The following is a 13,459-nucleotide window of genomic DNA, read 5'->3' on the forward strand; positions in this document are numbered from 1 at the left end:
AAAAAAAAGTGTGGAAACGCATCACAACTATCCATCCATTCCTTTCCCCAGCATTGCATGTGTACTTATATTAAAAAAAAAAAAAATCAAATTTGACTCTTTTTGCAATTTGTGGGTGAAACACATCACCCACCATCCATAGAATATGAAACGATCGATGATTAAATAGGTGATTGAACATTTCAGTCCTATTCAAATATTGACCGGTCTTCGCAGGAACGGAAAATATTTGCGGTTCAACCATAAAGCACAGTGGATCTGGACTCAAATACTCAACTTGGCCTTCACGAGTCGTTTGTTGCCTATCAAAAGCTAGTTTCACTTTCACCCGAAGGGTCTTCCCACGCGCATCCAGGAACGTTCTCGATTAACCAAACGAGCGTCCAACCTCGGGCCACGCAAGCCGGGAGGGAGAGCCCCTACGCCCTTCGCGCGTCGCCGGTTGTTCTGCCTCGCCCGCGCACGCCTGCGGTGCGATTCGGAGCCCGTCCAAGCCAAGGCCTCTCGAGTTCTTCCTCGCAGTGGCGGCGATGATGGACTTGGATCCCAGGCATTACGAGCACGTAGTAAGACTTCTCTTCCTTACCCCCTTCTTTACCTTCTTGTTCTCTTATTTACTATTTGGGATTTTTTTTTTTTTTTTGTAATTTTTGAGTCTCGAATTGGTCGGCTCGGTTTCTCTGTACCTTTTGGTGGATTGTTGCATTACAACACTCGACGATCTCTGTGAGATTGTTTGTCTTCATAGTTCTTATCTTATTTTGTTTTATTTCATTTTTTTTTTCCTAGCTTGCATCTAATCGGTTTGGGTGGGCACTGCGATTTAATAGGACGATGGATTATAATTTTTTTATTACAGAGAAGGGTTTATTGGGGCTTAACTTGGTATTAAAAATGATCTTTAAATGAAGAAAGAGAGATGAGTTTAGTACCTTGAAATGGTGTTGGTGAGGCGTGATTTCGTGAATTTCGAATTTTGTTGCAAAATTATGGAAGTATTGATGGAACGTATGGTTGAATGGGGAAATGGCAGTTTCAAACTTGTAACTGGGTGGAGCTTTTCAATATTAGATCAGGCTGAATGCCCTAGGTGAGAGCGTTAACATTAACATTGTTATTTGTTGATGTATTGGTCTTTGCATAGGTTTTCCATTTTCTCGAAACCTTTTTAAGATTTAGAATAAGCCGTGCTGCAATTTATTCATCTGTCTGTTCTCTTATGGGCATCTGATTGAGATGGCTATTTTAGTGAATTTAGTAGATAAAACATGGGACACATTGCACTTAGCTTCTTCACTTCTGTAGAGCTTCCGTAGTAGCTATCTATTATCAAATGAAATAATGGAAGGCAAAGATTGATTACTTACGAGCAGAAACTAGATGACATTCTGCTGGGACTGAAGGGCTAAGGAAATAGAGCAGTTTAAGAGGTTAACAATCAAATCTATTAACCTCTTACATTTGTAGCTCCCACTTCCATCTGGGATACAGCATTATCAAGGATATTTGTGTATGTATTTGTTTTGTCGAATGAGTTTAGTGCTATGATTAGCGGATATATTAATTGAAGGTTTTGATTTTATAATATATGGATCTGATATCTCCCTAGTTATGTTCTAGTAAATTCAACATCGCTGGATGAGTTTCACATTCCCAGAATGAAACTTCACACTTCTTCTTCCTCTTGTTTTTCATGTTCTAGTAAATTCAATGGTGTTAGACTTCTGTATGGAACTCTTATGGAACAGCATTTTGGTGCTGCTGCTGTGCACTGGTCATCCACCTTATCAATGATTTTAGTGCATTTCTTGCACTACTTTCTATGGCTGCACTGAGAAGAGGCTTATATACCTTTCCATCTTTTTACCATTTCCTTTTGCTAAATTCGGTGCAATCTCTGCAGTTGGCTGATGTTTTGTGACATTTCTGTTGATTTAATTATCTTGTAGCCTTCTTCAGTATCTTTTATTTTTAGGTTGATCATCATGCTAGCTTGTTTCTTTTGTATTTTCTTATTCTTTTTTGCCCCTTTTTGCATCTGAATATAAGTTAGTAATTTGTCTATAGAAGCAAAAAATCTAGCTGTAAGAATGAATGTGAGCCGATGGAAGTTCTATTGTTACAGTTCACAAAGGCTGAGAAACTTGTACCTTGGGAGCGCTTTGATGAAATCAATTTTCACCGAGTTTAGAAATCTATTTGGTCATCCAAAATTCCAGCATGACTTTGTCGGTAAGGACAATGTGGTCCTTTTCTCTTCCATCGCTGAAAGTTGTGTTGATTCAGACTGATGAACTGTTGAAGTTAGATTTTAGATGTAGTGCAGTGGCCTTGAAATTGGCTATATAAATGAAGTTCCTAAGGAGATAGAGGGAGAGATAGCTATGTTGAATTTATGAACTGTAGCAATTTGATTGCGGTAAACACCTCGCCAGGATTGTAGAAACATAAAGTTGCTTGAGACTTGAGTAATGGTATTCTTAGCGAGTCCTTTGAAAGAAAGAATGATATCTATGTATTTGACCTGGGTTGTTTCTTTGGTAAAATACCATTTTCAGTTTTATAGCCTGCTGTTGAACCTAGGAAGGGGAAGGTATTTCGAGCTAGTAACATTGTCTGGTCTAAGGATCCCTTCACCAGATTAATGATCCTTAGCATAGATGTGTACTTTTTATTTCACAACTTGATAAGGGTACCAGTATATGATAACCCAAATGATCTTTCACATGTTTGGTGACATTTGGGCTGAATGTTATATACCTTACATGCAAGATTTTTATTGTTTTGGGTTAGAAAAAAAGGTTTTTCCACATCAAGCACTGTCCAGTTATCAAAATACAACACTGTATAGAAAATCCAAAAAGATATATGAGAATTGAGCATTTTAGAAGGAATTGATTATTTTTATTGTTATTGTTATTATTGTTATCAGTCATTATATTGCTGTTATTATATTTATTATTGTTGTTGTTGTTCTTATTATTGTTGTTGTTGAGGACTTGGGACTATAGTAAGGGAGAGGGCAAATACTACTGGAAAAAACTAAGGCAGAAATTCTTTTTGAGGGCTGAGAGGGCAAATACTTGATCATACTTATGCTACTGCATCCCTCTAGCCTCTTCCTACTCTTCCTCTTTCTCTCTATATTTATTATGTATCAGGGCATGCCAAGTATTGGCAAGGTACAGTATAATATTGTGTTGGGGCTTACTGGGAGTGGTTTAATACACAAAATGTTAAACCTTGCAATCAGCAGTCATGACATGAAATAATACAAGTTGATTGTGGGTGGATAAATGCTCCTTCCAGCAAACAAAACCAGGCAGGAATATTAGGGAAAAGTGAAAATGTTGAATGCATGTTCAAATGTTTCTCCCTACCAGAATTCCCATGTCAATAGCATAATGATTCCCATTATTTCATGTGAAATAAATTAAGTAGAATTAATTATGATAAATAAGTCTCTCGCTAGTACATTCTAGGTAAGACTTAGTAGGGTAAAATGGAATTGTGACCAAGGTTCGACATATCGTACTGAACCAAAGTAGTATGGAGCATACCATATCATATCTGTACCAAACTGCTATGCGGTATGGGGCCTTACTAGCACTTGATACACAGAATTGGCCCTATACTGAGCATACCAACATAGTAACAGGGTGGCAATAGCATGGGGCCCAATATCGAGATGGCATACGTCGATTGCAACTATTTATCTTCTTAGTGTTAAATTGTCATTCTTCTGATTTGAAAATCTCTCATAACAGAGTTTGTGCTATCCTAAAGGTGCCTCTTCATAAACTTCTGCAAGATTCAAAAACTAAATCTTATCATAGTCTCACACACTAGATTTTGGATTTTTTTAGTTTTGCAAGTTTTCCTTTTTTCCTTCTACAAACTTGAATCAGAATTAATTGGTAGACAGATATCCTATTTTGAGCAAAAGGTTGGGAAGATTCTAAGAATAACAAGTATGGCAGTTTCTTGATCTTTGTATCCACAATAAAAATTGTATGTTGTATTTCCCACATTCTTCATTCTTGCAGTCATTATTAATCTGCTTACCTAGCATCATCAAACGAATCCTGAACTATTTCCTTTTATGTTGGAACTCCAGGTACTGATTTTTTTTTCCCTTTTTGTTGCTTATAGAAAGTCAATGACAGTGATGCTCGCAATATTGTCCTATCATATCTTGTGCATAACTGTTTCAATGAGACAGCAGAGACCTTTCTTGCTTGTACTGGAATGAAGCAGCCTGTCGATTATCTTGTGGACATGGACAAAAGAAAATGGAAGTGACTTGCAATTTGTTCAAGACATGCTAATCTTAGATTTCCTATACCCCTCTGGGATTAGCAAATTTAAAATTCAATATATAATTATTGTCAGAGATCAATTTCTTGTACCCATTGCCTAATCTTCATGCAGTGAAATGTGCATATTCATCTATTTAGACGGTTGAATTGTTTGGTTGCTGTTAAATGGGACATGTAATTCTTTTGGATGGTCTAAAAGAATTCACACAGTAAGTCAGCCTAGATGATAAGACATTGTCAATAAATATAGCATTCGTACTTGTGTAAGATGTAACAGCACACATAGTTTAGTTTGTACCTTAACATGTTTGAAACTAATAAGAAAACTTGTTCCAGGAGCAGAATTTTTTGCCAAGGAATCCCTTTAAGTTGATTCTTTTTTTTCATTTGTTTATTAAACTTGGACCTTGGAAATTCTAAGGCTGCCCAATTCTTTGAAGGGATGGAGCAGCCTGCGATGTTGTCAAGTCAAGTCGTTGTCATGATGAAGTGATTGATTAGTAAGCTTTTATTGCTGTCGGTTAAATTAGATGCATAAAAATGACAAACCTGGTGGATTGTATCGTCCAATTAACTTTCTGTATATCTGACCATACGTATGCAGGTATGTACATATATTCTTTGAAACGGTAAAATATGTAGAATGAGCCAATGTGTTCATAAATCATTCTCCTGCAAAAAGTCACAAAACCACCCTTTTTCGGAGTATAATTTGATTTTCTGTGTATGATTTGACGTCTCACATCATAAAGCGAATCATTTTTATATAAATAAAATGGAAGAATTTACCTTTTGCCATGTCATCTTTATACATTTGGAAAAACATATCTATGGTTCTAGATTAGCTTACTGTTTATCTGAATATCTCATGGGCAACAAATGTCATAACAAACAATTATGTGCTGATATATTCTTAGATACAGTGAAGTGTGTAGAATGTCCCAATGTGCTACTAATTATTCTCCTTCAAATAATTCAAAATGACCCTTTTTTTGCATAATTTGGTCTCAAATCATAAAGTGAATCAATTTCGTAAAGATAAAATGGATGAATTTACCTTTTGCCATTTCGTCTTTATAGATTTGAGATGAGTGAAAATATAAGTATATATTGACTTAGAGTCATAACTGTATTTTTCGGTTATCTGTTGCAATAGTCCATTTTGCGTTGGATGGAAATGCTCTCAAGGCCATAGAGCTGACAGAACAACTAGCACCGAACTTACTGGAAGATGACAAGGATTTGTATTTTGATCTATTAAGCCTTCACTTTATTGATCTCGTTTGTTCAAGGAAATGGTAAGGGATCCATAAATCATCATTCTGAAAATGACATGCAAGACTTCTGGCTTAAGTATGATTCATCTGTAAATGACAGCACAGAAGCTTTGGAGTTTGCTCAAACCAAATTAACACCATTAGGGAGGGTGCATAAGTATGTTCAGAAATTGGAAGTATGTCTCTAAAACTAATATGCTTGTGTTAAACTACCCTAAGATATCATATCTTTCATGGTTTGTTGTTTATCATGGCCATCAAGTTCTTATAAAAACAATACTTTTTTGGTGATACACCAGGACCTTATGGCTCTGTTAGCTTATGAGGAGCCTGAAAAATCACCAATGTTTCATTTACTGAGCTCCGACTACTGACAGAATATTGCAGACTGTCTGAATCAAGCTATCTTGGGTATGTTAACTTTATGGCAACTCTCTGTTTGCATCTGAACTGATTTATTCTCCCCTTCTCTTGATATGAAAGGGAGTATTTTATAATACTTGATCTGATGGTTAATTTCAGCACATGCCAATCTGCCTAGCTATTCTTCAATGGAAAGGCTGATACAGCAAGCAACTGTGGTTAGACAATTCCTACATCAGGAGTTCAGCAAGGTACATAATTACTTACTTTTGTTTGCTATTTATAGATATGCTTTATCTAACCTTTTTTCCTCTAAACTAGTTGTTTTACATAATGAAATCATTTATAAGCTTATGCCTGATTTTGACTGTCAGTTAGACACCTGCAATTTCTGGCTTAAAGCACGTGATTAAAAGTAGCTTGAGTATAACTGTAAGCCTTGCTCGAACTATTTGGGGTCAGTGCTAGAGGTTCCTTCTGTCTTGTTTGAAACTATTCTGAGAGAGCATATTATACCCGGTCCTTCTCAATCATTCAACTCAATTTGTAGTATAAGGTGGCTAAAGTAAAATGGAAACTTAAACACACAAACAAAACCTACACACACACACAACCCCACAGACAGAGAGAGAGAGAGAGAGAGAGAGAGAGATGATCTTTTGAAGTACAAGGGCCTAGGATGTGTCCTCACTTTTGGAACTTGTGGGTGAGCAGGATGGGCCTCCAAAATTTTCTCTGAAAGCCTTTCTGAAAAATTAGATGGAGATTGCATGCTCTGACCTACTTACCGTGAGCATGGCTTGTTTCATTTTCCCTCAGATTACTGTGTGCTGCCCGTGATTTTTGTACAAGGTCCAGTCATGCAGAAGGTAGTTGCGATAGCTTGGCCAATGTAAATGTTATATATGGGAAAACAATCATATGCATCTCTTTTTCTGGTGTCTTGTTAATTGTTATGCATTCTTTTTAAAAAGAAGATCACTGGTTTAAAGCCAGGCGGTTGCTCATCTGAGAAAGGTGGCTGTTGCTTGTTGAGTGCATGCTGTGAGAAAGTTGGGATGTCGGGGCCTTTTCTTCTATTTATTCTAAATGTAACTCAAACTAGCATGTGAGGAGAAGCAAGCAGGAGCTATTCTGTCTTGCTCCACAATTGTTAGGCCTTTGCAATTTTTTATTTGTTGAATGCCAGAGTGTTAGAGGTATCTTAATGGCTTTGAGTTGGCAGCAACAAAAATCCTCCTCTGATCAATGAATGATGAGTTGATTTTTCTTAATAAGTCTGGACTCTTGCAAAGTCCTCACTGAAATGCTTTGAATTCTGCTGCAACGTGTTGGCGCACTAGTCAAGGGTTGCTTGAGTTTGACCAAACTGTTATCAGTTCCAGCTTCAGAAATTCCCCAGTTTGACAGCATCTTCAGCAGATTAGACTAGGAATGTAATGGGGCTGGCCGCAAGCCGACATCATCCATAAATTCACTGAGCCCAGCCTGAACAGATGCCTTGACAACATAACCGAGAGGATCAAAGGTGCCCTGAAAGTTAATAAACATTGTGCACTTGAAATGCTGATGTAACCTCTTGTTTTCTAACTGTCTTTGAGACTTTTCTTCGGTAGAAAAATTTGTTTATCTGCTTACTTTTCATTCTAGCACCATGGTGACTCTAACGCTTTGTCTATTCTTATTAGACGGCCATGGTTTAGCCTGGTTTCCGGCTGGTTATACATGACAGGAAAAATATGGTGAGATTGAGACAGTTTGGGATTACTTTGATTATGTGTATATGCTGATACGCTTGAACGTTATAAAAATAAACAATTAATTCCGAGAAACTAATCTCCATAGCATTTCTGGTTGCTTGAAGTTGCAACAGCCACTACTAATTTCATATCATTTTGTCAACATATTATTCAACCTCAGTAAGTTTACAGGGATAACAACATAGAAGTTCATAATATGCTTATTTACAGTACGCAGATCAAAGGAAGCCCCTCCCAACGCACATCAATTCAACTGTTTTATTAGACGACCACAATGTCACTGCGATACAAGATTTTTGTGTCCTTATGTACATACGGACGCGAATCAGAGGGTTAACTTCAATTTTTCAGCCTACGACATCAAATTGACACTATGTTGACTCCAATTGCATGAAGAACATCTGCTGAGCGTCCAAAGAAGCCGACAATCTTACTGTTCACCACAGAAACAGAAAAAGGCGTGTCTTCCTCTGGAACATGTGGTACATTTGTGTCAAATTGGTGCGAGAGTTGAGTGAGCTTATTAAGCCGTGATGATTTGAAGAGCCTGATATCTCGATAAGAAATTCTCCTGGTCGAAATTTTTTCTGCAAAAAATGAAAAATAAAAAATAGCTTTAACAAAATTAAATAAACAAAAAATTAGCTGAAGGGGCTGAATAGGAATGCTTAACTTGATGATCCATCACATGTTGACATAGCCGATCACATGTTGACATATTTTCAAAGCCGTTCAAAGCCGATTACATGGAAGGACTGTGTCGATGCCTAAATTCCTAAATTTTACCTGCACAATAGCTTACATACTTCAGACTCCCGATCTCATTGTCTTCTGTAGAATACAATCAGCCTTGCAACCATGCACTATAGTTTGGGTGCGTTATACTCTAACGGATCATAATAAAGTTGCCGACAATTAGGTGGGAGTTGATGCTTCAATAGTCCTTCGATTAGTCTGATCAAGTGTACGATTTTAAAACGTTCATTTTTTATTAATGTTTATGAAAGCATGTATCGCATGATGATTTTACTGTATATTTGCTGGTTCTTCGCACCCAAAGAAAGAGATTTTAACATACATGCGGGCTCTCCTCACCGCCTCCACCACCAAACCGACGGGTTTCGACGCGCCCATTAACCCGGTCCGTAATAATTATAGCATCAACGGCAATTCCAGAGCGGATTTTGATCTCCAGCAGCTGATCAAGCAGCCCCCATATCGAACATATCACCAAAACCCCCACCAAAAAGTCCCAACTTAAACGACTTTGGCCTGCAACCAAGTTCAAGACCGTACGATCAGAAATGGATGGCCAGTGATACATCCATAACTCATAGCAAGTTACAGCATCAACGGCAATTCCAGGGCGGATTTTGATCTCCAACGGCTGATCAGCAGCCCCCATATCGAACATATCACTTCCACTCCCACAAAAAGATCCCCCCTCAACGACTTTGGCCTGCAACCAAGTTAAAGACCGTACGATCAGAAATGGATGGCCAGTGATACATCCATAACTCGTAGCAAGTTAGAAAGAGTCTCACCATTTGTTAGCTGTCGTGCGGCGAACTTCCGATGATACCGCCAAGTTCGATGGAAATAGAGAAGGGGATGCTGATATATACAAGGAGAGAGATAGAAACGTGGATCAGAAGGAGCTGCACTGGGTGGGGCAACGTGTTGATTCGGAGCATGAGGTGGATGGAATTGACTTGACATAGAGTTGAAATCTGCACTAGGACCCTGGAGACAATCTTATCCGTGGAATTAATTATATGGAAAGACTTGGAGCTTGCTCAAAGGAAGATCATATCCACTCTTTCTTGTTGGTCTATTCTCTGCGAAGGCTCAGAGCTTGCTGGCTTTGCTTCTATTGTTGCTTCTTTCAGACGAAGTTTCCACTCGTTCAAATGACCGTGTTGTCCAATAAGCTTGCTGGATTTTTTTTATTTTATTTTGCCTGTCAAAAAGAAAAAGAAATCCAGCCTTCCAATGAAAAAGAAAGTCTTTGTGCACCACATGCCGTGCAATAAATTTGACATGGAGTGCACTATCTAATTACCTTAAAATATGTAGCATACTTAATGATGGGATATATATTTACTGTCACCTAATTTTTTCTTTATCCAATTTTTAGTGATAAAAATATTTTTTTCTATATACAATAAAGAAAAAATAATATTATTACTTCCTAATGCCTTGTATAATTTTCTGTGAATATATATGATGTCCTTAACTATATATATGACTTCCTATATATTTATGACATCTTGAATAATATATATAGCCTTTTAATATCTTGTATGACTTTGTATGAATATATATGACATCCCGAACAATATATATGACATCCTGTGAATATATATGACTACCTGTGAGTATATATGATATCGTGAATAATATATATGATTTTTTGTGAATATATATAACATTCTGAACAATATTTATTGCTTCCTAACATCTTATATGACTTTCTATGAATATATATGACATTTCGAATAATATATATGACTTTTTGTGAATAAATATGACGTCTCGAATAATATATATAATTTTTTAATGCCTTATATGACATCAGGATGCCATATATATTATTTAGAACGTCATATATATTCACAGAAAGTTATATATATTATTCGGAATATCATATATATTCATAAAAAGTCATATAAGATGTTAGGAAGCCATTTAGGTTATTCAGGACGTCATATATATTCACAGAAAGTTATATATATTGTTCGGGATGTCATATATACTCATAGAAAGTTTATAAGGTATTAGAAAGTCATATATATTTTTCAGAATATCATATATACTTACAAAATATTATATATATTATTCGAGATGTCATATATACTCATAGAAAGTCATATAAGATATTAAAAAATATTATATATTATTCAGAATGTCATATATATTCATAGAAAGTCATACAAGATATTAGGATGTCATATATATTATTCAAGAAGTCATCAATACACAAGAAGTCATATATATCGTTCAGGATGTCATATATATTTATGAAAAGCCATACAAGATATTAGGAAGTAATAATACTAGTCATTCTTTGTTGTACAGAGAAAAGAATATTTTCATCATTGAAAATTAAAAAAAAATTGAACGGTATTTAATATCCATCCCATCTAAAAGCATTATGTACCCTAATATTATTCGACGGTGCATTACTATTATATCGCACGCGGTGCATAAAGAATTACTCCAAATGAAAAAAAGGGCTTTTATGAGATGGACCAGGGTAAGAGTAAGACAAGCCATCAACTAAAAGTAAAATACTTAATTTATAGGCATAAATCACAAAAAAAAAAAAAAGAGGGAGAGAGAGAGAGAGAGAGAGAGTTGTGACAGTAACAGAAGTATCAACTTCTGCTTAACAATAATTATATAAAGTTAGAGAAAACATACTTCAGATGGATGGAAAAAGCTTGACGTGTATAACTATCCCCAACCATGTTTCCTTACCTTTTAACCAATAGCCTTACGATTAGGGGCGGCAAACGGATTGGATCGGTCATAAATGGGTCAGGTCATAAATGGATCGGATCAAAAAATGATCAATCCAAATCCGACCTATTTATTAAATGGATCAAAAATTTAAACCTAAACCCGACCTGTTTATTAAATAGGTAACTCGACCCGACCCGTTTAACCCGTTTATTAAATAGGTCAAATTAGGTTAAATGGGTTAAACAGGTTAAACGGGTTAAACAGGTTAAACGGATCAAGTTAAATGGGTCAGAAATAGGTTAAATAGGTTTTAAACAGGTTAAACGGGTCTTAAATGGGTTAAACAGGTTAAACAAGTCGAATTAAATGGGTCAGAAATAGGTTAAACATGTTAAATGGGTTATCTGACTCAACCCAACCTAAATATTAAATGGGTTAAACGGGTTAAACGGGTCAGATATCTAAAACCCATATCCGACCTACTTATTAAACGGATTAAACGGGTCAACCTATTTATGACCCAAACCCGTTTAGTCTAAACCCAAACTTGTTTATGGCGGGTCGAATACGGGTCGGATTGGCGGGTCGGATCATATTTTGTCGGCCCTACTTAGATAGATAGATTTGCATGGTGACCTTGTTCACGTTGAAAGAGAAGCAATCACGAGAAGCTTTGGATATGGGTGAGAGAGAGAGAGAGCAATCAAAAAAAATCTTAAGAGGTGCTGTATGGTTGATGACATAATCATTGAAGTGATGTGATGATTAGGATGATATTAACATTAGGATGATGCATAAATATTGAGGTGATATATAATCATCGTATTTGGTATATCATTAAAAATAAAATTTTATTATATTTGGTATATTACCAAATAGTGATAGTGATAATGTATAAAATACCATAAATAGTCTTATACATTCGTACATAATAATTACTCTATAATTTGATTAAATATACTTCATTTATATATAACTCCTCACAAAAATATGTAGTAATAGTAGTAATAATAATAATATTTATTTATTTATTATTATAGATATTTATTTTGATGAACCTATTAAAATGATATTACGATAATATTATATATAATCAGAGCTGTCCATTAAGAATGATTTAGCCTAACAAAATAAATTGAGAAAAAAAAAATCACGAAGGATTTAGTATAATTCATCCATACCAATTAACCATATCTATCTATAGAAATAAAATAGGTATCTAATAAATAAATAAAAGGTATCCATATCATTTAACTAAACCTATCAATAAAAATAAAAAATACGTCTAATAAATAGGCATCTATAGAAAAAAAAGAGGAGGATGTTTATTTTCTTTCTAATTTACTGATTAGGGATATTTTTGTCCCAACATAATTTCAGCACATCGCCGGTATCCAGTGTCATCTAGGATATGTGTGGTGATAACATCACTGCACACGCTATCACTTGGGATATGTATGGTGATAGTATCACTACACAATACAGTAATGCTATCACTGAATTTATCACTAGATCCTTCATCACTAAATGAGATTTTGCAATACCAAATAATGTAATCACATCACCGAAGTGATATGAAATATCATCCCTTACTGAACAGTATCTCAGAAAATGGGCCTTTTCACTGCACTTGGACCCGATGGTAACAATAGGTCGGTTGCCTTTCGAAGTATTTTACCCTCTACGGGATCATTTTCTCTACGACATTTGAAGTATCAGTTGCATTTTGTTCTCTTCTTGAGTGGTGCAGCGAAAGCTTCAAAAATAGAGCCTGAATATGTAGGAACTCTATGCAACTCCTTCCTAAAGGTTCTAATTTCCTGTACATACCTACTCCTTTTCTTACTCGGTCACGTAAATCATTCATATCAATCAATTTTGGTGGCTTTTGCTTCCTTTTCCATCCAAAAGAGAAAAAAAGAAAAGGGAAAACTCTACGCTCACGGATAGGCATTCACATGGGCTATTTATATGGGAAGATCTCCTATATTTAACAAGTCAACCTGCTCATACTTGGCAGCAAATTTTCTATTTCACACCAATAAGCACCTTACACCCATTTTAGCATCTAAGACGTCGCAATATTTATGGTTGCTAGTTGCTAATAAGGATGCATGGAATTCTCACATCAAAAAAGAAAAAGAAAACATAATTTATATGAATTTGTGGTCTAACACTAAGCCCTTTATTTTATGATGTTTAACTCTTAGCATTTTATGCTTAATTTCTATGTACAAATAGACATATGTTTCTTTCAAATTAAAGTGTGCAACTA

At 35.7% G+C, this 13,459-nt stretch overlaps 2 protein-coding genes and 1 long non-coding RNA gene across 3 annotated transcripts in view; 1 reads left to right on the plus strand and 2 right to left on the minus strand.

Annotated features, from left to right (window-relative positions):
• Window positions 1-271: 271 nt before the first annotated feature.
• On the plus strand, window positions 272-7,608 carry LOC105053538 (uncharacterized). The gene is given in 7 exon segments (XM_073252165.1): window positions 272-566; window positions 4,153-4,312; window positions 5,476-5,617; window positions 5,697-5,772; window positions 5,896-6,007; window positions 6,119-6,210; window positions 6,674-7,608. Coding segments are annotated over 7 exon segments (663 nt in total). The 5' UTR covers window positions 272-530; the 3' UTR covers window positions 6,719-7,608.
• Window positions 7,609-8,108: 500 nt separating this feature from the next.
• The window catches only part of LOC105053528 (jacalin-related lectin 19), a 46,984-nt gene continuing 41,633 nt past the window's right edge, over window positions 8,109-13,459 (minus strand). Inside the window, exon 4 of the mRNA XM_073252164.1 lies at window positions 8,109-8,306. Coding sequence (XP_073108265.1) covers window positions 8,157-8,306 — 150 coding nt within the window. The 3' untranslated portion in view covers window positions 8,109-8,156. The remainder of the gene's footprint in view (window positions 8,307-13,459) is intronic.
• Window positions 8,393-9,294, minus strand: LOC140855705 (uncharacterized). Its single transcript, XR_012138693.1, has 2 exons — window positions 9,264-9,294; window positions 8,393-9,178 (listed from the first exon to the last, which is right to left on the minus strand). It is a non-coding gene; the product is annotated as an uncharacterized lncRNA (long non-coding RNA).

The sequence above is a fragment of the Elaeis guineensis genome, chromosome 2 (genome assembly GCF_000442705.2).
Source record: "Elaeis guineensis isolate ETL-2024a chromosome 2, EG11, whole genome shotgun sequence".
NCBI classification, from domain to species: Eukaryota; Viridiplantae; Streptophyta; class Magnoliopsida; order Arecales; family Arecaceae; genus Elaeis; species Elaeis guineensis.